General features: G+C 34.5%; 3 protein-coding genes across 4 annotated transcripts; 2 read left to right on the top strand and 1 right to left on the bottom strand.

Annotated features, from left to right (window-relative positions):
• The first annotated feature begins 201 nt into the window (after positions 1-201).
• Positions 202-6,319, top strand: LOC114415162 (homeobox-leucine zipper protein ATHB-15-like). The gene is made up of 18 exons (XM_028379733.1): positions 202-853; positions 1,324-1,489; positions 1,690-1,799; positions 1,943-2,033; positions 2,499-2,594; positions 2,701-2,814; positions 2,904-2,987; positions 3,087-3,242; positions 3,325-3,399; positions 3,525-3,631; positions 3,708-3,903; positions 4,010-4,195; positions 4,313-4,393; positions 4,701-4,835; positions 4,958-5,283; positions 5,394-5,493; positions 5,753-5,902; positions 6,009-6,319. The coding sequence occupies exons 1-18, from the start codon at positions 636-638 to the stop codon at positions 6,153-6,155; spliced, it is 2,538 nt and encodes an 845-aa protein (XP_028235534.1). The 5' UTR covers positions 202-635; the 3' UTR covers positions 6,156-6,319.
• A 1,170-nt stretch (positions 6,320-7,489) lies between these two features.
• On the top strand, positions 7,490-10,564 carry LOC114415163 (mediator of RNA polymerase II transcription subunit 15a-like). Its single transcript, XM_028379734.1, has 6 exons — positions 7,490-7,653; positions 7,927-8,000; positions 8,283-8,357; positions 8,562-8,819; positions 9,540-9,614; positions 9,848-10,564. Exons 1-6 carry the CDS (start codon positions 7,647-7,649, stop codon positions 10,091-10,093), a joined length of 735 nt encoding a protein of 244 aa, XP_028235535.1. The 5' UTR covers positions 7,490-7,646; the 3' UTR covers positions 10,094-10,564.
• An 8,349-nt stretch (positions 10,565-18,913) lies between these two features.
• On the bottom strand, positions 18,914-23,193 carry LOC114415164 (probably inactive leucine-rich repeat receptor-like protein kinase At2g25790). 2 transcript variants are annotated; one of them, XM_028379736.1, is made up of 3 exons: positions 23,017-23,193; positions 19,950-22,648; positions 18,914-19,576 (listed from the first exon to the last, which is right to left on the bottom strand). In XM_028379736.1, the coding sequence occupies exons 2-3, from the start codon at positions 22,561-22,563 to the stop codon at positions 19,245-19,247; spliced, it is 2,946 nt and encodes a 981-aa protein (XP_028235537.1). In that variant the 5' UTR covers positions 22,564-22,648; positions 23,017-23,193; the 3' UTR covers positions 18,914-19,244. The 2 variants fall into 2 exon arrangements, with proteins under 2 accessions (XP_028235537.1, XP_028235536.1); XM_028379735.1 differs by having other exon boundaries at positions 18,914-19,585.
• Between the last annotated feature and the right edge of the window lie 668 nt (positions 23,194-23,861).

Genomic DNA, 23,861 nt, shown 5'->3' on the forward strand with positions numbered 1-23,861 from the left:
CCAACGTCACTTTACAGAATTTTACAGCGCACGCGTCGTAAATGAGAGTGTGTGGGTCGCATACACTTGTATTATTTTTTTTCCCATTTGTTTCTCACAAGTCACAACCTTTGCTAGATGAGTGATAATAGGAGAGAGAGAGAGGTGTTGGAAAGTGCCAAAATGAAGTAGTGCAAGAAAAGCAACAGGCAAAACAGCTAAAGAAGAGAAGAGGGAGAATGATGTGAAAACAAAAAATGTTCGCTTATTCTGTCTGATATTTGGGGTTATTCTCTTATAAGCAACCCCATCTCTCTGTCCCAATCCCAACATACCCCCCACTGGTCCTTTTCCATTCTTTATACAGACACACACAATAAAGAAAAAGAAAAACTACGTTTTCCTTTCACTATTCTTTTTCACCCTCTCCCTCTCTCCCATATATGATCCAATATATTGCTATAATACAATAGAACCAACAACTGTGACAGACAAACTCTGAGTAGTACCTCTTTTATTCTCCTCCTCCTTCTCTTTCATTCTCAAACCACTCTGCCATAGTCTTTTCTTTCACCTCTTAATGAAACCTCTTGGTTTGTGTGGTTGAAACAAACAAAGATAAGTCATAATAATAAATCGGGTTGGATTCGGAAGGGATGATGGCGGTGAGTTCAGCCTGCAAAGATGGGAGCAAGGTGGCACTGGACAACGGCAAGTACGTTAGGTACACACCTGAACAGGTGGAAGCACTGGAGAGGCTCTACCATGAATGTCCAAAACCAAGTTCTCTTCGCCGTCAACAACTCATCAGAGAGTGTCCCATTCTCTCCAACATCGAACCCAAACAGATCAAGGTTTGGTTCCAAAACCGAAGGTAATCAATTAACTACTTCTCCTACCCTCTTCTCCGTTCTTCTATTCTTTCCCTTCCTCTAACCACCTTCACTTTACTTAACTTTCAACTTTCATTTGTATACAACCATACATATATGTCATGTTGAAACTTGAAAGTAATTGAATTTGATTCATTTGATCAAAAGGGTTGCTTGATTGGTGTAAATCTGGCTTCTTTTTTTTTTTTTAAATCTTCTCTTTATGTTTCTTTTCTCCTTTTCCTTTAACCAATGCTTTTATTTTCTATTTTTCATTGACAAAGATTTAAAAAGATTGGTGCTAAATTTTTATTTTTCATGACCAACCTACCAAAGTTCCTGTTTTTCTAGCTAGCTTCTCTTGTCTTCCTCATGGTCTTGTTTATGATTCAAGGCCTTAATTAATTCTTTTGCAGTTAATTATTGGAGGGGGCTAATAATTATGGTGTTTTTGTTTTATTGGTTGCTGCAGGTGCAGAGAGAAGCAGCGGAAAGAAGCGTCACGGCTGCAAGCTGTGAACAGGAAGCTAACAGCAATGAATAAATTACTGATGGAGGAAAACGACAGATTGCAGAAGCAGGTGTCACACCTCGTCTATGAAAACAGCTTTTTCCGCCAACAGACACACAACAACAACGTAATAATAATACTATACTATACTTAACAATCTTCCTTTAATTCTTTCTTTCATTGCATACTATTTTAACTTCTCTTATGATTCCTAGTTTTGTTTGGTTAAATTAATATATCAATCAAGAGGCTTATGCAAACAAAAATGAATACTCATTACTCATAACTATTGCAATGATTTTATTTCATCATGTGATGTATGAACAGGCTACGCTTGCCACAACAGACACAAACACAAGCTGTGAGTCGGTGGTGACGAGTGGTCAGCGGAACTTGACACCGCAGCAGCATCCACCGAGGGATGCTAGCCCTGCAGGGTGAGTGAATCTGAAAAAAAAAGAAAGAAAGAAAAGCATTGCTGGTTCTTGTTGGATCCTATGTTTTTTTTTCTCTGTCCTTGTACTGATGGAATATTATTATTCTTGTGCTTTGCGTTGTCTTCTTTGTCTCTATGCTGCAGACTTTTGTCCATTGCAGAGGAGACTTTAGCAGAGTTTCTTTCAAAGGCCACTGGAACTGCTGTCGAGTGGGTCCAAATGCCTGGGATGAAGGTTACCGCACTTTTCTTTTCTTTCCCTATCAAACAGTTAATGCCATTTCCATTTACTGAAAAAAAAGTACATCCACCATAAATTAAGCAAAACCAACTTATGTGTTAATTGAACACATCACCTTCCTTAGTTCCTAGCTCCTATCCTCTACGGACTAAACTGTTTTTCCTTATTTATTTTGTATTTTATCAAAGCCTCATACAAATTTTGTTTTGAAGCATCAATTAAACATCTTGATTTTATAATTTCTAAAAACACACATCAAATGATTTCTTGGTTTTTTCTAGTTAATGTGGAAAGCAGATGGAATTTTACTATTTCAGTTATTGGGTGTGCTAATTTTGATTTGAAAGACACTATGCTAGTGTTGTCTAGTACTATTTAATACTTTGGCCATGCACTTGTTTTTTTTTTTTTTGTTAATTGCGTAATGTAAATACTAATTTTTGTTCTGAATGTTTGTAGCCTGGTCCGGATTCCATTGGAATCGTTGCTATTTCTCACGGTTGCCCTGGAGTGGCTGCACGTGCTTGCGGCCTTGTGGGTCTAGAACCTACCAGGGTAAGTTCCTTCCTCTTTGATATTAATTTAGAGGACTAATCCCATTGTGAAGTAAGTGGGGATGCATATATTGGTTGAATATGAAAATGTAAAATGTTGGGTGCAGGTTGCCGAAATCCTCAAAGATAGGCTCTCATGGTTTCGTGATTGCCGAACTGTGGATGTTCTAAATGTGATGTCCACTGGAAATGGTGGAACTATTGAGCTGCTTTACATGCAGGTACTATAGTCTATAGCTAATATAGTCTGTATATCTGAAATATTTGGAATTGAAGCCTTGCTAAATGCACATTTTAACATATGGTTTAGTTGTATGCGCCAACAACTTTGGCACCTGGTCGTGACTTCTGGTTGCTGCGTTACACATCACTTTTGGAGGACGGTAGTTTTGTGGTATGTGCCATTGTTATTTGTTATTTTCAAAATATTTCTTCAGTTTTCTTTCACTCCTTCAGCCTAACTCAAGTGCTTATGTGATTTTGGCAATGTTAGGTCTGTGAAAGATCACTTAACAACACTCAGAATGGTCCTGCTATGCCCCCAGTGCAGCATTTTGTTAGAGCAGACATGCTGCCAAGCGGGTATTTGATAAGACCCTGCGAAGGAGGGGGATCCATTATTCATATTGTCGATCATATGGTTCTAGAGGTTTGTATTGTAATAAATACCTCGATTAAAAGATGTGAATTTGTTCCTTGCTTGATAATTTACATTTGACTTACTGGTTCAGCCCTGGAGTGTACCTGAAGTTTTGCGCCCACTGTATGAGTCATCAATGCTGCTAGCTCAAAGGACAACTATGGCGGTAAGACTATTGTTTCTTCCTATTAGCTTTCACTATACTCCTGTGATTGTACTGTTTTTATTAACCTTAATTTGTATTTTTACTTGCTAAGGATTGTTCTAATTGTAATTGTAATTGTCATTCAGGCCTTACGTCATTTGAGGCAAATTTCTCAAGAGGTTTCTCAGCCAAGTGTAACTGGATGGGGAAGAAGGCCTGCAGCTTTGCGTGCACTGAGTCAGAGATTGAGCAAGTTTGTGCCATTAATTATTCTTTATTTGACATAATTGACAAGTTATGGATACTAACTTAAACTTCCTCTTTTGCAGGGGCTTTAATGAAGCAGTCAATGGGTTTGCAGATGATGGCTGGTCCATGTTAGAGAGTGATGGCATTGATGATGTCACCCTTCTTGTGAATTCCTCACCTAGCAAGATGATGGGAGTTAGCCTTGTCTATAACAACAATGGATTTCCTTCTGTGAGCAGTTCTGTGCTATGTGCCAAAGCATCCATGTTGCTGCAGGTATGCATTTTAATTCTCAATCAAAGTGGATTGATTCTTTTCCTCTCCAATTTTCATCTACTTTCATTGTATATAGTTGTCTCATACTCTCTTTCTGTCCTTGTAGAATGTCCCTCCAGCAATTCTTCTTAGATTCTTGCGGGAGCACCGATCAGAATGGGCAGACAGCAGTATTGATGCTTACTCAGCTGCTGCCATCAAAGCTGGTCCCTGTAGCTTGCCAGGGGCCCGATCAGGAGGTTTTGGCGGTCAGGTTATTCTTCCACTAGCTCACACAATTGAGCATGAAGAGGCAAGTTATTTGGTCCTAATAAACACACTTTTTTGGCCTTGAATTTTTGGATTAACATTCTTGTGGTTTTATCGGAGTGTTTATTGCATACTTACTGACATTTGATCTCTAAAACAGTTCATGGAGGTTATCAAGCTTGAAAACATGGGCTACTATAGGGACGACATGAGTATACCTGGTGATGTTTTCCTCTTGCAAGTAAGTAATTATTTTACAATAGCATTTTCTTCAACATATTTATTTCCAGGTGCTCAACCCTATTGCCAACTAATCAACCATGGTTTCCACTCTATGCAAAGAATAAGATGCACCACATATCAGGAATGGGGATTTGAACAGTTGTAGGAATATTTTAGACCAGGGATCTATGTTTGAAATATGAACAAGTGTTAATTGGGGTTTTAATTGAATAGCTGTAACAATGATATCTGTGCATATAGTTCAGAAGGTTTTTTCCAACCCAAAGTCCAAAGCTAACAGTCTTTGTGGTTGCCCCTGTCCACAGCTTTGCAGTGGAGTGGATGAGCATGCGGTTGGCACCAGTGCAGAACTTGTTTTTGCTCCAATTGACGCATCTTTCTCTGATGATGCACCCATTTTACCTTCTGGTTTTCGCATCATACCTCTAGATTCTGGCACAGTAAGTCTATTAGCTAGCATATAGTTTGATTGTATTGTTTTTGAAATTGGTTGTTTGAGTAAGGATTTGATTTTCTGTTTTCTGTTATTTTGGTGGTCTCATATTGATGTGATATGATGCAGGATGCTGCTAGTCCAAACCGTACACTTGATTTGGCTTCTGCACTTGAGGTTGGCACAACAGCAAACAAAGCAGCTAGTGACAACTCAGCTCATTCTGGGAGCACAAAGTCTGTGATGACAATAGCATTCCAGTTTGCATTCGAAGTTCACCTTCAAGAGAACATAGCAACCATGGCCAGGCAATATGTTCGTAGCATCATTGCATCTGTTCAGAGGGTTTCATTAGCACTTTCTCCTTCGCGCTTTGGTTCTCACAATGCTTTTCACTTACCACCTGGCACTCCTGAGGCACAAACACTTGCTCGATGGATCTGTAACAGCTATCGGTATGTTACTTATAACCTTGACTATGCATAACTGAATTTTCTTGAATTACCATGGAAGCACAGCCTATATTAGTCTAACACATGGTCTATTTTGATTATCTTCCTGGCAGGTTCTATCTTGGGGTAGAACTTCTAAAATGTGAAGGCAGTGAGTCCATTCTCAAGTCTCTTTGGCATCACTCGGATGCAGTTTTGTGCTGCTCTTTAAAGGTGATTTCTTTATTCCCACTTATGTTAATTAATTTCATTTGTGATGTTCTACACTAATACTTTTGTAAGAATTTGATTATTTTTTTAAATGGATGTCAGTTTTTATTTCAGCTTGTATTAGACAATTTGTTGTTTCCCATGTCATGAGCCTATATATCCTTATCCTTATTTACTATCTTGAGTTTTATTTCCATCATTTTTCTTATTCTACAATGATAGTATTAAGGAAATTATAACTTAATATATATGATTTTTCCAGGCATTACCCGTTTTCACGTTTGCAAATCAAGCTGGACTTGACATGCTTGAGACAACTTTGGTTGCACTTCAAGACATCACTCTGGAAAAGATTTTTGATGACAATGGAAAGAAAACTCTGTGCACTGAGTTCCCCCAGATAATGCAGCAGGTAAAGTATTTTTTTTTTTACTGAACCGAATGAAATTCATTTTTCATTTTGATTACTTATAACTAAGTAGAATTTCATTTATTTAAATGCTATTATTTTGGTGCAGGGTTTCATGTGTATTCAAGGTGGTATCTGTTTATCCAGCATGGGAAGGCCAGTGTCCTATGAGAGAGCAGTTGCATGGAAAGTGTTAAACGAAGAAGAATCCGCCCATTGCATCTGTTTTATGTTCATCAATTGGTCCTTTGTCTAATATATTAAACAGTATTAGGATGTAGGAAAGAAAAGTAGAGCACAAGAGTACCTAACTTTGGCGAATCCCTAGAATGCTTTAAAACTCTAGTGGGCATATGCGCCACCAAGATCTATCTATGGCCCCATTTGTTTTATTTTTATCATCGCTCCTTATTTTCTTTTATGCTTCTTTAATATTCGTGCATATCACTTTTTTTTAGTTATGTTTTTTCATATTCTAATATTAATAATTCATGTCATAGCCACAAGAGCATGGCATAACTTTGGCTGAGCAACCTTAACAAAGGAAAGTCCTGCGGGTAGACTAGAAACCTTTATTTGAGAATGTTATAGTCCACAGCTTTCAGTATCCTTTTCGTAGCATCCTCAGCCAATAAAGTTTGAAGTAAAACATGTTATAGGAATATCGTGATGTTGTTGGAAAGACAATATAAGTGTCTCCATTAGATGGTAACATGTGATCAGTGATGTTTCTCCATCCTCTACCGTTGGATTCAAACACAGATTATGGGTAGTTTGATTTGTACGTAATATTTTGGTAATCATAAAGTCTCATATTGCTTGAAATCGAGATTTAGGATAAATATCATTTTCTCTCAACCAATCGAGATATCTTTTATTTAGGATAAAATCTTAACGAGCTTGGAAATTTTTTACCAGGCTCCATAGTATATGGTTAAAATCTCAAGCACTTCATGATTTCCCAATTTGATATGCCTATATATCTAGTTCGTACAAAAGAATTTGACACTTGATATACCCTTCTATGTTTTTTTCTTTTCCTAAAGCCATAATTACAAGCCGTCCATATTAAGCATCCCGAAAGATGAAGAGTAGAGACTTGACTGCAAGTTTATGAGAAATTATGGTGAATATTTATGAAAACTGTTATCAAGATTTGAGTGCATTAACATTTTCCATGAACCAAGACACCTTTGATAATCAGTAGTCAGTCAGTACTTAGGACTTTCCTCTCCTTCCTTCTAATTTTACCCTGATATAAGCAGAATTAAACTGGTGCTATATATGATGATGATATTGATAGAAGTTAAGCTCCGGCTGAAACTATTTCCTTTGCTTTATACTTACGTGACATAACTGTAACTAAAACATGAAGTGGTAACGAAATTATAACTTGCTCAGTAATTACCAAGTAACAAGCACAAGTAGTAAATTAAGCTTTAAAGTTTAAACTGCTTCTTTCATTTCTTAATCGTTGAAAAAATAAGAACAATTATATATATATATATATATATATATATATATATATATATATATATATATTAAATAATAGAATAAAGTCAATAAAGTAGTAATTAAGAAAGTCTATAGCTGAAATCACGGGCAATGGCAGCAAAAGTCTATAGGTCTAGCTGTGTAGGGGACAAGGAAAGAACATGAGTACTGCCTCAAGGGAAGAACAACAAACAGAACTGAACGCAGTCTCAACAAGGACATTGTATTTTAGCAGATACCAGGTTTCTGCAACATGTCAGGTTAATTTTGAATTTTTTTAATTTCTTGGTTTGTCAGCAGGTGAAATGCAAAACCCAGACAATTGCATAATCTCAGTGATTTGATGAGTTTTTTTTTTTTTTTTTTTTTCCGGATCAGGATATCCCTGATCAGAGTTCTTGTTAAACAATTGCAAATAAAATGAAAATACAACAAGAATTCAGCATTCTTTTGTCTTTGTTTGTGGATTGTTTTGATTATCATCTTATTTATTTTGGCCGAATTCTCATGTGTCTATGAAATATCTTTTGTAGCTTCTCCTCTGGATTCAACTGCACAGACCGGACAGTCAAGTGGGGGTGATTGGCAAGAACAAGTGTATCAACATGTAATATGTTATTTTCTTATAATTTTTTTCCTTATTAAATTAAATGTGTGCGGCAGGAAGTGCTTTAACCAAAACAAATTTTTATTTTTTGGTTTTCCATAAGAATCATTTTTTTATTATTATCTTTTTATCCTCGGACTCAGTTGTAACAACGGTAAACATAGCTATCAATGTCAAATCCAGTATAACATTGCGAATAAATAGTGGAGAAAATTGCTCAAAATTCCTGCACTGGTAGGAGATTGCAAGGTTTCTAATGCATTGATTATTTGTTTCTGGCAGATTAAATCTATGAAAGAAAGTTACTTGCCAGAGTTGAATGAAATGTACCAAAAGATTGCTACCCAACTTCAACAGGTATGATTTGTCAGACAATTTTTAATAACTGCTATTGATAAATAATCTTTTTCCATTATTGTTATTCTTGCAAACTCTAGAGATTGTAGCATGTTCTAAGCCCTATATCAGGTCATCACCTTTCCTCAAAGGGAGTCCTTTATTGTTGTTTTTTCCTCGTAAATTATTTTTACTATGTTTAACCCTGTATCTTTCCTTTATCAGCACAATTCCCTTCCAACACAACCAAAGTTAGATCAACTTGAAAAGATGAATGTATTTAAAATGCTGGAACGTATTATAGCATTCCTTCAGGTTTCTAAGAGCAACATCTCACCCAATTTCAAGGAGAAACTAGGTTCATATGAGAACCATATTATAAACTTCATAAATAGAAAAAGACATAAGAAAGCTATGCCTCCAATGCAGTCAAGGCAACTTCCCCTACCTCATATTGATTGGCAAGAAGAAGTGTATCAAAAGGTAAGGTAATGTACTTTTTTGTTATCATTTTATTTCTAAGTGAATTGGATTGAACAGCAGATATTTGTCAAATGAACAAAACCCAAAATGATGAAGAATGATGACTTTTATTGTGAGAAATTATCAAGAAGAAAATGAAACTCTTCAGTAGTCTTGTAGGAAAAATAATGAGAACTCTTCTTAAATCCATACTACTCAATGTTTATATATGTTGATGGACCTTCACATAATATTTGAAAAAATGTGTAATGTAGCAGTAGAAATTACTTGTGCTTTACCCAATAAGGATTTTTTTTGTTTTTTTTTCTAGAGTTAATTTCTTTTAGTGCTGTCGTTTTATTCTCTATTGGTTATTTGTATTGAGAATATCTGGTAATTGTTAACATGTCTTTGTGTTGATATGAATGGTATTTCTTTAGTGAGATTTTTGAAGTTTTCAATTTAATATTCAAAGTCATGGTTGGTGTGCTTAAGTTCCACATCTAGTAGTATGGTACGCTTGATGGAGTATTAAGTGACATGGTTCTCCAAGTGTTTAGGTGCTTATCTTACATGCATGATGTGTGCACAATTAAGCATGAAATTTATAATGCATTACAAAATGAGAAATTTTTTATCATCCTTCCTTAGTGGAACAATGGTACAAATTTTCTTGCACAAGAGACGACAAGGTTTCTAATTAACCGATCCCTATTTGATTTGGTTGATTTTATTTTGCAGATTAAGTCCATGAAAGAAAATTACTTGCCAGAGTTGAATGAAATGTACCAAAAATCTGCTAGTAAACTTCAGCGGGTATGCTTAGTCAGATAAATTTTTAACAACTGCTCTATGAATAAACCAGCCTTTTCCATTATTATTATTGTTATTATTATTATTATTATTTTGGTAATCTCTAAAGATTGCTAAGCACTATTAAGTCATCACCTTTCCTGAAAGTGAAAGGGTGCCCTTTATTATTTTTTTTCTCATCAATTATTTTTAATGTGTTTAACCTTGTACCTTTTTTTTTTTTTTTTCTTTATCAGCATACCTCCCTTCCACAACAACCGAAGTCATATAAACTCGAAAAGTTGAAGAAATTTATGAAGATGTTGGAATGTGCTATAGCATTCCTTCAGGTTTCAAAGAGCAATATGTCACCTAATTACAGGTTGAAACTGGATTCATGTGAGAAGCAGATTATAAAGATCATAAATATAAATAGACCTAAGAAAATCGTGCCTCCACTGCAATATGGACAATTTCCCCCACCTCATATGCAGTCTCATTAAAATCAAGTGAACTCTCAATTGCAAACAACAAATATGCAAGGAGGCTTTGTAGCAGCAACCCAGTAGAATAATATGACAAGCATGCAACATATTTATCTATTTGGTGTATCTATAGGACAACAAAGTTAGATGGATTCAATGCAGCCAATTACCAAATCAGATTCAGAACCAGAAACTGTTCTTAACTGCCTGCAACAGATTTCCTGTGAGTTCACTTTGACAAAACCCTGATAGTGTTACCTAGGAAATTCGTTTTTGCACTTTATTTAATTGTCATTTTTATTAATCATTTAGCTTGAGAGACATCAACGAGTAAAGGAAGCTTACCCTTATGCGTTCTAGTGCTTTTAATTTGTTTATGACGTACGCCAATGTTGTTGAACATATTGGACAAACTAGTTGTTGCTCAAGGTTCACTTGTAGTTAAGTTTTTGAAGTTATGTGAAAGTTGTTTAAATAATTGTAAGAATATATTTTCTTTATCCAATTTAGTGCATAGTTAATTTAACATTTTTAAAATAGGAATTATATATTTTTCCTTTTTTAAATAATTATTTTAAAAAAATTAAACTAAACATATGCTTAATCCGAATAATTGAATAAGTTCGATTATTATTTTTAACTTGAGTTGGATAATGAATATCAACAACGAAAAAATAAGACCTGGTAATTCTGTATGACAAAGAGTCGTTTTTTCTTCTTTATGACAGATATTCAATGATTATTGTGATAATTAATTATTATTCAGAAAAAAATCTCGTCATGACTACTGGTCATCACGGTTACGATTTCGTTTTCAATGAAGGAATCTTTATCAATATTTTTGGTCACTTTATTTAATTGTCATTTGTCACCAAACAAAACCATTTCCTTCAAATTTACTCGAAATGGTTAGAATATTGTAAAATAATAAGACTCTTGAATATAATTCAAGCACCTTAAAGCAAATAAAAAATCTATTCGCAGGAACTGGACTTAATTTTCTTAAACAAGGTTTTAGTTTTAAATCCTGTGGATAGGATAATTAACTAAGTTTTCCACAAAAATTACTTATTCGCAAAACTAATAAAAACTCCTCGCTAATAGAATTGCATACTAATGGACTTATCACTGAATAAGCCGAAAGGCTTATTAATGGCTAATGTGTTTATCACATACTCAAAATTAGTTAAAATCAAAATATATTGCAATTTATAGTTAAATAAATACTGATATTTTATTAAAAAGATCTGATATTCAAATTTAATAAGTACTTTTTTTAAAAAAATAAAAAACTTACAATTTGACTTATTTAACTAAAATGATTTTTCTACCTTAAAAAAACAAACGATTGTTCATCTAAAAAAAACTAAAAGATTTTTTTAAATAGCATGAAACTGACTTTTTTTTAATAAAGCTCAATCAAACCTTAAATGGACAAGGTTAGAGGCCTCCTATGAAGATTATAATTAGGAGAAGAGATAATTGGTTAGATTGTATGAACTATAATTTTCCTCGTTTAAGGTGATCTAATTCAACTCATTTAACAAAAAAATAAAATTTAAGTTATTTTAAAAATTTATTTAGTTAAATAGATTATGTTACACATCTTAAGAAAAAACTTATTAAATCTGAGGAACCAACCCGTTTAATGATAATGTTTTATAATAAAAATATTATTATTAATATGTTATAATTATTTTATTTAAATTAGAAAATTATTTTAATAAATTAATGATTGAAATCATTTTAATTAATATTTAAAATATGTTAATTCATACAAAGTATAGATAGATAATAAGAATATGAACTATTTTCTTTTTCATGAGACGTAAAAACTTTTGTTAACATGTAATGGGATGCAGCGGGGATGATATATTGCTTATTCAGATTTTGACTGGACTTTTTATCTTTTCTCAACTGCATTATAAAACAACTCCTGGTGGAATTGAATGACAAGGGTGGGCTCACCTTCCTCGTTATGTTGCCCATTTGTGTCCATTAGGCAATTAGCATAGCGTGAGGTAGCTATATCGATTTAAAGCTGAAAATTGCCTGTATATGATTATAAAGCATTTCACAATTTTGAATCTCTCGGATTCCATTTCAAGAAAACGTTGAGTGGCTATAAATGATTAAAAACTCAAGCACTTCTATGATATTGATATCCCTATTTGATATGCTTTCTAAATTTATATATCTAGTTCCTACAAAAGAATTTGACACTTGATATACCCTTCTAAGTATGTTTCTTTTCCTAAAGCTATCCTTACACAGCGTCCTTATCAAGCATCATGAAATTGAAAGATGAAGAGTAGAGTCTGTAAAAAAAAAGAGGTGAAGAGTAGAGACTTTGAGAGCGATATGTGTCACATTCATTGATTCCATTTCTTACCTTCCGCTAATTCCTTTCCCCTTTGAGTCCATTCTTCTGGTCAAATTTATGAAAACTACTCTCAATATTTCACTGCATGTTTTAACATTTTCTATATATGAACCATGACAACTTGTTTCATCATCAGTACTTAGGACTTAATTTCTCTCCTTCCGTTGCAATGGTTTGTTTCTTACATCTACAAAGCAAAATTTAACTTGCGCTATACAGCTTATTGATTGAAATTATATAGCTTATTCTCTGACTGAAACTATTCCATTTCCTTTATGTATAAATTACATAACTGTAACTAAAACTGGAAGATGTAAACTGTTAGAGGGAAAAATAGCCCTAATGCTAGCTAAATTAAAGGAAGATAAAAGGGGAAATAAAGATACTCAAAATATTTTATTCATTGTCTGATTTTCTTATAGAGAAATACATTTATATATAGGCCTAATCGATATCAATCAGTGGATATTAATTATTCATGTGTCAATATCATATTATTCTAAAATAAAACTACAATAAATATTAAGACCATCCAATATAGTTTTTTTTGTCATTAAAGTTTAAGAATATATTTGAGCCTTCTTAGGCCATCCTAACATCAAGGAATTATAATTTGCTCTGGAATTGCTAGAAGTAGTAAATTAAACTTTAAATTGCTCCTTTCATTTCTTAATTGTTGAAAAAATAAGAATAATTTGGTAACCGAGAAAGATTTAATGCAAGAGAAAATAGTATTGACAATGTAAATTAAATTTTGTATGTCTAGAAATCAAAATCAGTATGAGAAGGTTTATAATAACACACATATCTTGTTTAACCAAGTAAGTTAGACAATATTAACATGCGTAAATTGTGTCATCCAATTATAATCATGTATGATAGTTTTGTTGATTTTTATCATAATTATTTTAAAAATCATGTAAACAATGATTTCTTATTGATTTTTTTTTTGTCGGTAGAAATCAAACCTAGGTACCAGAGAATTTATAACAGCCTAAGTATTTTGTTCAAGTTAAACCTCTTTTTTGTTTCTTATTGATAGACACAATAAAACAAGGTGTATAAAAGTTAAGCTCTTAAAACAAAGATACTTCTAAAAGTTATCCCTCATCCCTCATAGTTGTGTAGCATATTGATAACGGTAAAATATGAGTTAATTTAATAATCAATTTTGACTAAGAATGATTGTAATTTCTTCACTTTGTTGTTGTTTTTAATAAAATAATGAAGAAATTAATATTTTTTCAATTTTTGATCAGCAGAAGTCAAAATAAAAAGATTTGAAGTACTTTAGAGGAAAATTAATATAAAAACTAGAAGAAAAAACCTTGAAGAAAAATTAGAAGAATTGGACAACTCGTTCAACGCGCAAGACCGGCTCAACGCGTGTGTTCGCTTAGCGACTAGCTCAGGCTTAGTGCTAAGAAGGGCCACGAGAAAGCCTAAGGTCGCGCTTAGCGCGAACACCGCGCTAAGGGTGTGATTATACTACCATTCTCGCTAAGCCCAGGAGTGTGCGTTCAACACGAAGTCAATGTGAAAAGTAAGTTACTTTAGACCTATAAAAGAAATAGGAAGCAAAAGTCATTGATATGAGACTCAGAGTTATCTAACAAATACATCCTAAGTTTGAGTATCTCTAATAGGATAAACCCTTTTTTTATGTCCATTATCTCATTCTCTTTCTTTAGCCATTTAATCCCTTATTCCATCCTTAGCCCCTGAAGTGTAAAGTCTCTTATAGTTATAAGAGGCTAAATCCCTGTTGTTGGGAGTCTGGCAAGCCAACTCCTGTAATGTATCTTTCTATTATCCATTTAATATAATTCTATTTCTATTACTCTTCTTTGTTTATTATTGACTAATCATCTATATAGTGTTTAGGAGATAATGCATTGAAAAATGATTATTTTCTAAATAACTAGGAAGGGTATCTAAATGAAATCATGACTAGAATTAGATTGATATTCATTTAGCCTATTTCATATATCTATGATCTTAATGCGATTTATTATTTTTATCTTTGCAAATAAATTTGGGAGAAATGAATAAATAAATTAGACTTTTTATGCGGAAAATCAAAGAAAGAGTGTCTTAGTAGATCTGGGTAAAAACAAGGAATTTCATTAGATAGGAAAAATCACTAACATTGCATCACAAGTAGTTTTGACATGTTAGATCCCAACATAATCACATTCTGAATTCATCTTTATGTATTTAAATTATTGTTTATTTTTCTTGCTACCTTTTTCTTTTCTTTTACCCTCAAATTTCATACTTACAATTTTTTATTTCTTATAATTGCTTAATAATTAGATTTGCATCACTTTAAATACAACTAATGTCTCTCTGAATTCAATACTCAAACTTTCAAGTACTTTATTACTTGAGATAATTTGATATAGCTGCGAAAGAGTTAATACATGTACATGTAAGAACAAAGCCTAGTTCAACTCAAGCGCACATTAAGACAACAGGGCATATATAACATAAGGGACTGGTTTGTGCTTTACTTTACCATAGTTACTGTAAATTGGAAAGGAAATCGACCCCAGAGTTCACTGAAAGTGTCTTTTGTTTTTTGAAGTGGTAGGGATTGATGTGATCTTTGACCCAGCACCTACACTAAGGAATTAGAGACAAACCGAGGTATTATGGAATAAAGTTGAAATTACAGACAAAAAGTAAAGTATCTTTTAGATTCATTACTATAGAATGACTACATCCCTACTTTCAATTGACTAGATTTAAAACAAAGCAAGATTTGTGTCGCCATTCGATTCGCTGCATCGGATTAAGCGAAAGTCACAATAATAATTGGCGTATCAATATGCATTTTCGGCTAATTAAGCACAAGTGCTGCTACGTACATGCTCAAAGTCAATGTGGAAATCTTTCAATGCTGATCATTGAAATTTACTCATTACTTTTTAATTCTAACTCCAAGTTAACATCTTATAACATTAAATTGTTTACATGTCTTCTACTCTTCTTAGCCTAATAAACTAATGTAACAATTTTGTGAAAATTATATGTGCATATATAACAGCATTAACATATTCTCTAAGCAGTTTTCTCTAATTAGGTGTTCAGTGCTTGTTTAACTACCTCCCTACAGTATCTAATGTATCCCTTTTTCCTGTTGCGTACCATGCTTGGTTTCACGCTCAAGAATGGCAATAGTTTTCATACTAGAACTTTTTCTAATATTGCATGGGTCAATAGCACTAGGTAACCCCTTTTTTCTCCACTTTGAACTCCATAAATTGTGTAAGTGGGTGGGTGTGTGCAATATCCGATGGGTTGCACGTGGATCCAATACTATCATTAAGAACGTTAAAGTCTGAAAACAAAAGCCAGCTGTCTTTTATGAAAGAAGCATTCATGAAAATTGTGTTTGTTGTGATCTACTACAAAGTAAAGAAAAATGCGAAGACATTAACAATTCAAACACTTCCTACTATCAAAGAAGAAGACTTTACCAAAATAAAATCAGAGGAAAAGGGGCTTTTTTGACTTGAAAGAATGAAGCCAAATGAACTTTTGCATGGTCTCCGAGGGCTATAATTGAAATTTTGGGGGGCTTTTGAGAAAAACAAGCATTGAAGCAGATCATATCCTTATGCCAGCCAGACTGAGCTGGTTTGCCCCTCATAATGTCAGCTAGTTTTATATTTTTATGCTTAGACTCATCTTTGCTGATGGAATCTTCTAACTGTGGAAACCCTCCAAGAGTTCTGATTGAAGAAAACAAAAATTTGCTTAAAAGAAAAAAGGAGGAAAAACTTATTAAAAATAAAAAAGGGAACTCTTAGCACTACCATCATAACATGGAAGGAAGGTGGGTCACGAGAGTTTGTGGTCTGGCCTGGTTGGGAAGATCCCCATGTACTACTTACTTTTAACTAGTACTAAGTGGAATGCATTTAGTGCTTCTTAATCACACACTAACCCAAATTAAGATGAGGATTACTCTGGAGCCCATGTAGTGCTTATAGCAACTTATTATACCACGAGAAAGAAATAAATCTTAAGGAATGTATTTGGTCTAGGGTACATAATTATGCCATAAAATCTCCTTTCCCCCATTTCCTGTTCTTTGTATACTCATATATTAAAATATATAATTTGGTGGGAGTGAGATTTTCACTTTTCTTATTTTTCAATTAAATATTTTTAATACTAATTATGTTTCTTCTTTCTTTTGTAGATATGCATTTTACATACTTGTCTTATAATTAGTAAAAAAAATAATCTCTCAACCATTTTAAATGACCTGATCTTTTTAGTCATCTGTATATCCCTTTTAATTTTAATTACCTCCTTCATATTTATCTCTAAATTCAATTTAATAGTATTTTCTAAAAGAAATTTGGTTAAAAATGACCTTATATAAAAAATAAATTATTTTTTATAAATCAAAAATATAATTAATATATTCCAATATATTCACTATAAATTTTATTCAGATAAAAATAAGCATGTCGTACCCGTAGTTAAAATAAAATACATGCTAAAATGCAATTTGTTATTTATTTTGTTGACAAGACACTTTTAAATTCGAGGTAAAGGAAAAAAGGGATATTAGGAAATTGGGATAATCAAATGTTGGTTTTAGCATGTGTCCATACATGTAACCAAGTAAGAGACAATTAGCAAAAAATTAAATCCGATGTTTGAGTGTAATTTAAGTTTGTTATGTATGAAAGGAGACCAGACGCCCATCTTCAGTGATTGTGCATGTACAGCCATCATCATAGATTCAAACTTGCATCATGAACACAAAAAAAAGAACGGGAGTCTCCCAGAAGCAAAAAAATCTAATCAATGTGTCTTTTATCAGTCCTATAATCATAACCTCGCTAAAGGTCTCATTTACAGTATGCATTCAAACCAAAAAAGAATAAATGCGTCGCCTTATCATTGTATTTAATATCAAAAGTTAATTTCTGTTGAATGTCTGTCTGTCTGCGGGTTAGATTTTGTGATTGTATTATTATGACAATCGGAACGTTGAATGTGATTGCATGATTAGGTTGCAGCAATACCAAACGTAACATATGTATTTTAGAATAAACCATTTCTAAATTTATATGTCTCATGTTAATTAAATATATATGGGTTGTTCTAAGCAGCTGGTTAGAAATCTTGAATTTGAGTCATAGATATAATTATGTTAAAAAAAATTAAAAAAATTATTATTCATAATAGTCATATTTGATTTGAATAAAATTATTTTTTTGAAAAATATACGTAGAATGTGATCCATACTAAAAAAAATATATATAGGATTTATGAAATACTGAAGCTTGGTTCATATCTCTTGTAATACTGTCCATTTCTGCATATCCACTGAATTAGGATATTCTCCTTCTAACTAGCTTTTGGAATTAACTGAGTTTAAGAAATACTGAAGAATGAAGAATGAAGATAGACCAAAAGAAGAAAAGGAATGCTGAAGCATTTGGAACCATGACTTTCTCGAATTATACCTAGCTAACATCAGGGTTATAATTGATGGGAAATTGAGATGAAAAATAGAGACCATAAAAGGCGTATATTTAGAATGTAACTTAGTCTATAAACTGTGTATTTTTAGTATGTAAACAAAGTGCTATTGGCTTTTGTGATATAAAGTGAGCATAAAAGTCACATAGGTGAATCGAAGTGTTCCTTGACTTGCTTCTTTCGCTGTCAAACTGGGTTTCTGCATGCAGCTTTGAGTTGCGTGATTGTAAGCTTATTGGTATAATGCAATTCTTTGCTTTGTTTTTTTGGCTCTATATTCTGGAGCAAATTTTTGCAGAGTATTGTTCGACAACGGGACAAAAAATATCATCAAAGCCGTAATGAATAAATAAAGTGCGGTCCCACAAAATGAGTGTTGTTGTTGGGCTTCCACTCCGTATAAAGATCAAAGAGTATCCACTTTACGATTTCTGTGATCATGATGCGTCAAACTCTTTTCTTCCATTCCCATATTGAAATCTGGTATAAAAAAATTTCATATTCAACTGAATTAATCTCTTTAAAAAAATCCGTAATCATGCAAGATATATCAAAATGACAAAAAGAATTTAACTTTTTTTATGAAAATAAAAAATAACAACTTTAACAGCATCATAATTTATTATATAACGTGAATGTATATAATATACATAAAATTATATGATATTCTTATTCTTAAAATAAAATAAAATAATATATTTTCTTCGTGTGTGTATAAAAAATTATTTTAGTTAGTATGCAAACCAGGTAATAAACAGCTAATGAGGTTTGAGAAGTGTATAGATCCGAACAAAAACTGGGAGAAAATAGGCCTCTATGCAAAAGAGATATCCAGCTGTTGGGTGGAAAAGGCATAGGCAATAGTCCTTGCAAATGAACAGGAGTGTATCAATTAGCAAAGAGAAAAAGTAGATGTCACGAGAAATACAAATTAGATAGATGATGGCTTTGCTTTCATGATATAATTAATTTATTAATCACATTCAATTTATTTACATTTACTTTTACACTCATCAGCAGTATGTCAACATACCCTTATGTAAAATATCAAGCAAACATTTCCCTAGCAATCCCTTCATCAACGTAACAACTTACTTATGCTAAACTAAAAACCTTAAACAAATAATTAAGGATTAAAAAAAGGCAAAAAAGAGAAAACTGAAAATAAGAAAAGAAAAAGAAAACAAGAGAAAACAAAATCGATAAGCAAAGGTCAGACTTGAGAGAATGCTCATCAGATGGATAATGAGAGAGAGTTGAGGTTTTGAGTGGTGAAACTCAACAAAAAGTGGTTCTGTGAATAGTCTCTAGGGCTTTGAGTACGTCTCTTGCGCATGGCCTTGCGGTGGGATCAGTGGCGGTACAATGCAGCGCAAGATTCATCATCTCAACGATGTCGTTCTGATAGCTCAATGCATCTACACCCTTCAGCACAGGATCTATCCACACATCAAGATGACAATCGGAGTAGCAATAGCGGGCCCACTCCACAATGGTTTTATGCATGCCATTGCCAGCTTCTATGTCCATTGCGCTCCTTCCCGTCAATAATTCAATCAGCACCACTCCGAATCCATATATCTCACTCTTCTCCGTCACATTTTTCTTCTCTATTGCCTCTGAAATTGTAGAATTAGTCACCATCACAAACCATTAAGCTATATTATATGTTATGACATAATATAAGACTGATAAGACATTATGGATTACGATTATTATGAAATCCATAAAATTTTGTGCGTATTCATGAACTTGTGAGCAAACTCTATCATCCTATGAAAATGTGACGTCCAAATTATAATTAAAGACATGGCAACATGCAAAACCATAATAATTTATGAATACTGAAATTAAAGGACAAAATAGTGGTTGAAGAAAGGTGAAGGAAGAAGAAAATGGAGAAGAAGTTACAGATTTAAATTTTTATCAAAAACTAACAGACTAAGATTTGTGAAGGAACAAAATAGTGATTTGATTAAGTACCTTGAGCAACGTAGGGCGAAGAAACGAAACTCTTGGCATCCAAACATGGCATCATGGGAGGGGTGACCTTGAGGCGAGGAACGCCTTTAGCGTCGACCCAAACTATTTCCGGTGACACCTCTCCAACCAAAACCATGGATGAAACGTGAGAATGCAAGAACTTAAGCGCCTTTGCGATGCCAACAGCGATTTTGCAACGCCGTTGCCAACTCAAACTGTTGGCAATTTCGCTTAACTCGTCCCCCTCCTCGTGCTCGTACACCAAGTACCCTCTCTTCCCACACCTACACGCCGCAATAAGGTTAACGATATTTGGGTGACGAACCTTTCCAATCTTTACTGTCTCTTCCCACATACTCATTGGAAGTGAATTCAAGTCGCTGATTTCCTTCACCACGAACTGCATGTCATTCTCCATGCACTTCCCTTGGTACGAAACCCAGTTTCTTCCTTTGGACATAACGTTTCCTTCTTTAACAGCCGACAGAACATCGTCTACATTGATCAACTTCGCGGCTTTGGAATCAAAGAATTGCACTTCCCACGTCCCGTCTTCGTTTTCCACTCTTCGCACCTCCGAGAAGTTCTTTCTTCTACGAACGTAAAACACGAGAAAAGAAGCTGCTGCGAACGCAACCAACGCTAGTAGAAAACACAGCATGATGAAGAGCCAAGTTGGGTTCTGATTGTTGTTTTTGCACGGTGGCAAACCGCTTGAAGCGTCACCGTCACGGTCACAGAGGTTGTTGCCAGTGACTGCACTCGCGTTGATGGCAAGAAAAGCACTGGTGGAAGGTAATCTTCCATGAAAATGGTTGTGCGATATGTTCACCTGAACTAGAGACTCCACGCTTCCCAAATTTTGCGGAATCTCACCGGAGAATTGGTTTTCCGACAGGTCGAGGAGGCCGAGCACCGGCATCTCGGAGAGTTTCATTGGAATCTCACCGCTGAGATGGTTGTGACTCAAGTCTAACGACACAAGCTTCTTGCACGAGCAAATTTCTTCAGGGATGTCACCGAAGAGTTTGTTATTTCTGAGCTTCAATTCTACGAGTTCTGACAAACTTTTGAAACCAAGTGGAATTGAACCTGAGAATTGGTTATGTGATAAGTCCAAGTCCTCAAGTTTTTGAGTACCAAAAGTGTTTGGGATTTCTCCTGAGAAGTTGTTGTTAGCCAAACTCAGCATTTGAAGCGACGGCATGTGCCATTTTCTGTCATCGATTCTTCCAGAAAGTTGGTTACCAGAGATATCCAAGAAGTATATCTCAGGCAGTGTGGACAACTCCGATGGTAATTTCCCCGAGAATGTGTTGTTTTGGAGTCTCACACGACGAAGGCTTCTGCAAGAGGTTAAGCTCTTTGGAATCTCACCTTCGAAGGAATTGGAGAAGAGGATAAGCTTGAAAAGACTACCAGAATAACATATGCTATCTGGAATCTTCCCTGAGAGGTTGTTGGTGGAGAGGTCCAACACAGTGAGGTTGCTATGCCTCCCTAGCTCCTCAGGAATCTCACCGGTTAATCCGTTTGACCAGAGCTGAAGAACCTGAAGCCGAGGCAAAGATGCAACACCCTTTGGAATGTTCCCAGTGAACTTGTTTGAAAAAAGGTGGAGAATCTCCAGCCTCTGGAGCTGAACCACACGCTCGGAAATCTCACCCGAAAGAGAGTTATCACTTAGATCAAGTGAAATTAGCTTTTTGAGCTCAAAGATGGATCCTGGAATTGGACCACTTAGTTTGTTTTGGTAGAGAAAAAGATACTGAAGCTCGGTGAGGTGTCCGAGAGAGTGAGGAATAGGTCCAGTGAGGTTGTTGTAAACAAGATCAAGATGATTCAAAGAGAGTAACTCTCCAATGCTACTTGGAATCTCATCTGAAAGGTTGTTGTAGCCCAAGTAAATCCACTTCAAGCTCTTCATTACGCCAATTTCTTCTGGTATCTTATCCACTAACTGGTTTGAAGCCAACGTAAGGTATTCCAAAGTGGTCATGTTTGTGACGGAATTTGGAATCTTTCCCACCAAAACGTTTCCTCCGAGATCAAGATACCTCAGGCTGGAAAGCAATCCAATTTGGTCGGGTATGTTCCCCGAAAACATGTTGTTGGACAGATCCAGAGTTTCGAGGTTTGAGAAAAGCACTGAAAACAAGGGTTGAGGCAAGGAGCCAGTGAGGTTGTTGTTGCTGAGGTTAAGGTAACGGATTGGAGACAGAGAATTTAGAGAGTGGGTAAAAGTGATTTCCCCAATAAGCTGGTTATTGGAAAGGTCGAGGTTTGTGACGTAGGGAAGTTGGAAAATGGAAGAGGATACCTCGCCAGTTATGTTTTTTCCTGAGATCACCACAGCGTTAACGTGGGAAGAGTTAACGTTGTTGTTGTTGTCGCAGGTGATGCCGTGCCACTTGCAGATAGTGGCAGAGGAAGTGAAACTGACCCAGTTGGAGAGAAAATGAAGTGGGTCGTGGAGAGAACCTTTGAAGGATAACAGAAGCTGAACCTCTTGTTGATGTCCATGGGATAAGTGGAAGTTGAGCATGAACACGAAGAGGCATATGAATTTCATTGATTTTGTCTTTGAAGACATTGAATAAGATCCTTTGGCCATGTCTATAGCTTCCTGATGAGTTTTATTTTTTTAAGCAACAATTCAGTCTTCTATCTGCGTTGGATTTAACTCCTCGGATCCCAAGCTGTAAAAAGTGCATAGCATGATTAACGTAACTTTTTAATTATGTTAGTGATCAGTGATCACAGTTCAATAGTATGTCAATTAAAAAAATCATGAGCAGAAAGAAAGAATGTATATATAATAAAGTACTATGATTTTTTTTATATGTCTATATAAAAAGAGAAAGAATATATGTCTACTTGTAACAAAAATGAAAAACATATATACTGCTTTTGCAGGTGGGCTATGAGTGATGCGTTTGACTTCTAGCTACCATTAATTTCATGAGTCAGTTCATGTTAAGGGATATTATGCATGCACCAAGGATATTAACTTAGAAGAGAATTTGCAAAAGTGGCATAGATAATGAAAAGATATTATTATACGTACCTAACTATCATAATTGGAGGAGTACTTAGTTTTCTCTGCTGACGATCGATGATGCAGCTTGGGGTCAAAATGAATTGAGTGTAGAGAAGAATTGGATTGGAAGAAAACAAATTAGGGAGAGAGGGATATTCGATGATGAATTCTTGGAATTGAAATACTATTTGAAGAGGATGGGTTGGACGTGAGAGAGATGGATGTGTGCGTGCTTAAATAGATGGGAATGGTGGAATTGGGCACGGGGTTGAGACATAATTACAAAACTGCACCTTGACTTCTTTGAGATTGGTGTTGGAACACAAACGGTTGAAAGGATAACAGGGACAGATGTTGGAAAAAAGGCTCTGATTTTGTCGGATTGTTACCAAAATGCTCTTTTTTCTTTGACTAACTCACTGGCATAGCACTTGAGAAAGTGACAAAGAATTTCTGTAACCGTTGAAAACAAAACTCTTCAAACTCTTGCTATTATTATTATTATAGTATTAGAAACACTAATGGAAAGGTTTCAAAGGTGTAAAGCATACACACCGGAATTGATAAAATGTAACTTGGTGAATGATCATGTGTAATATCATATCAGCTTCATGTTCTACTAATTAGTTTCTATAATTTCCATATCTGAAAAATCATAAGCTTAATTAATGGTGTGTCGATGTGAACGCTAGCTTTTGATTTTGATGTATTATTTTACTGGCCTGACTATAGTAGTTATATATAGTGCGAATGGAAAACAAAGATATGATATGGAAGCTGCCGTAGAGTGGTGAATTTGCTTTAGGTAAAGTTTTGGGTTATCTTGGTACCTCGGTGTGCTTGTTTTATGTTGTCAGAACCTTATATGTGTG

This window comes from Glycine soja, chromosome 6 (genome assembly GCF_004193775.1).
Source record: "Glycine soja cultivar W05 chromosome 6, ASM419377v2, whole genome shotgun sequence".
Lineage (NCBI taxonomy): Eukaryota > Viridiplantae > Streptophyta > Magnoliopsida > Fabales > Fabaceae > Glycine > Glycine soja.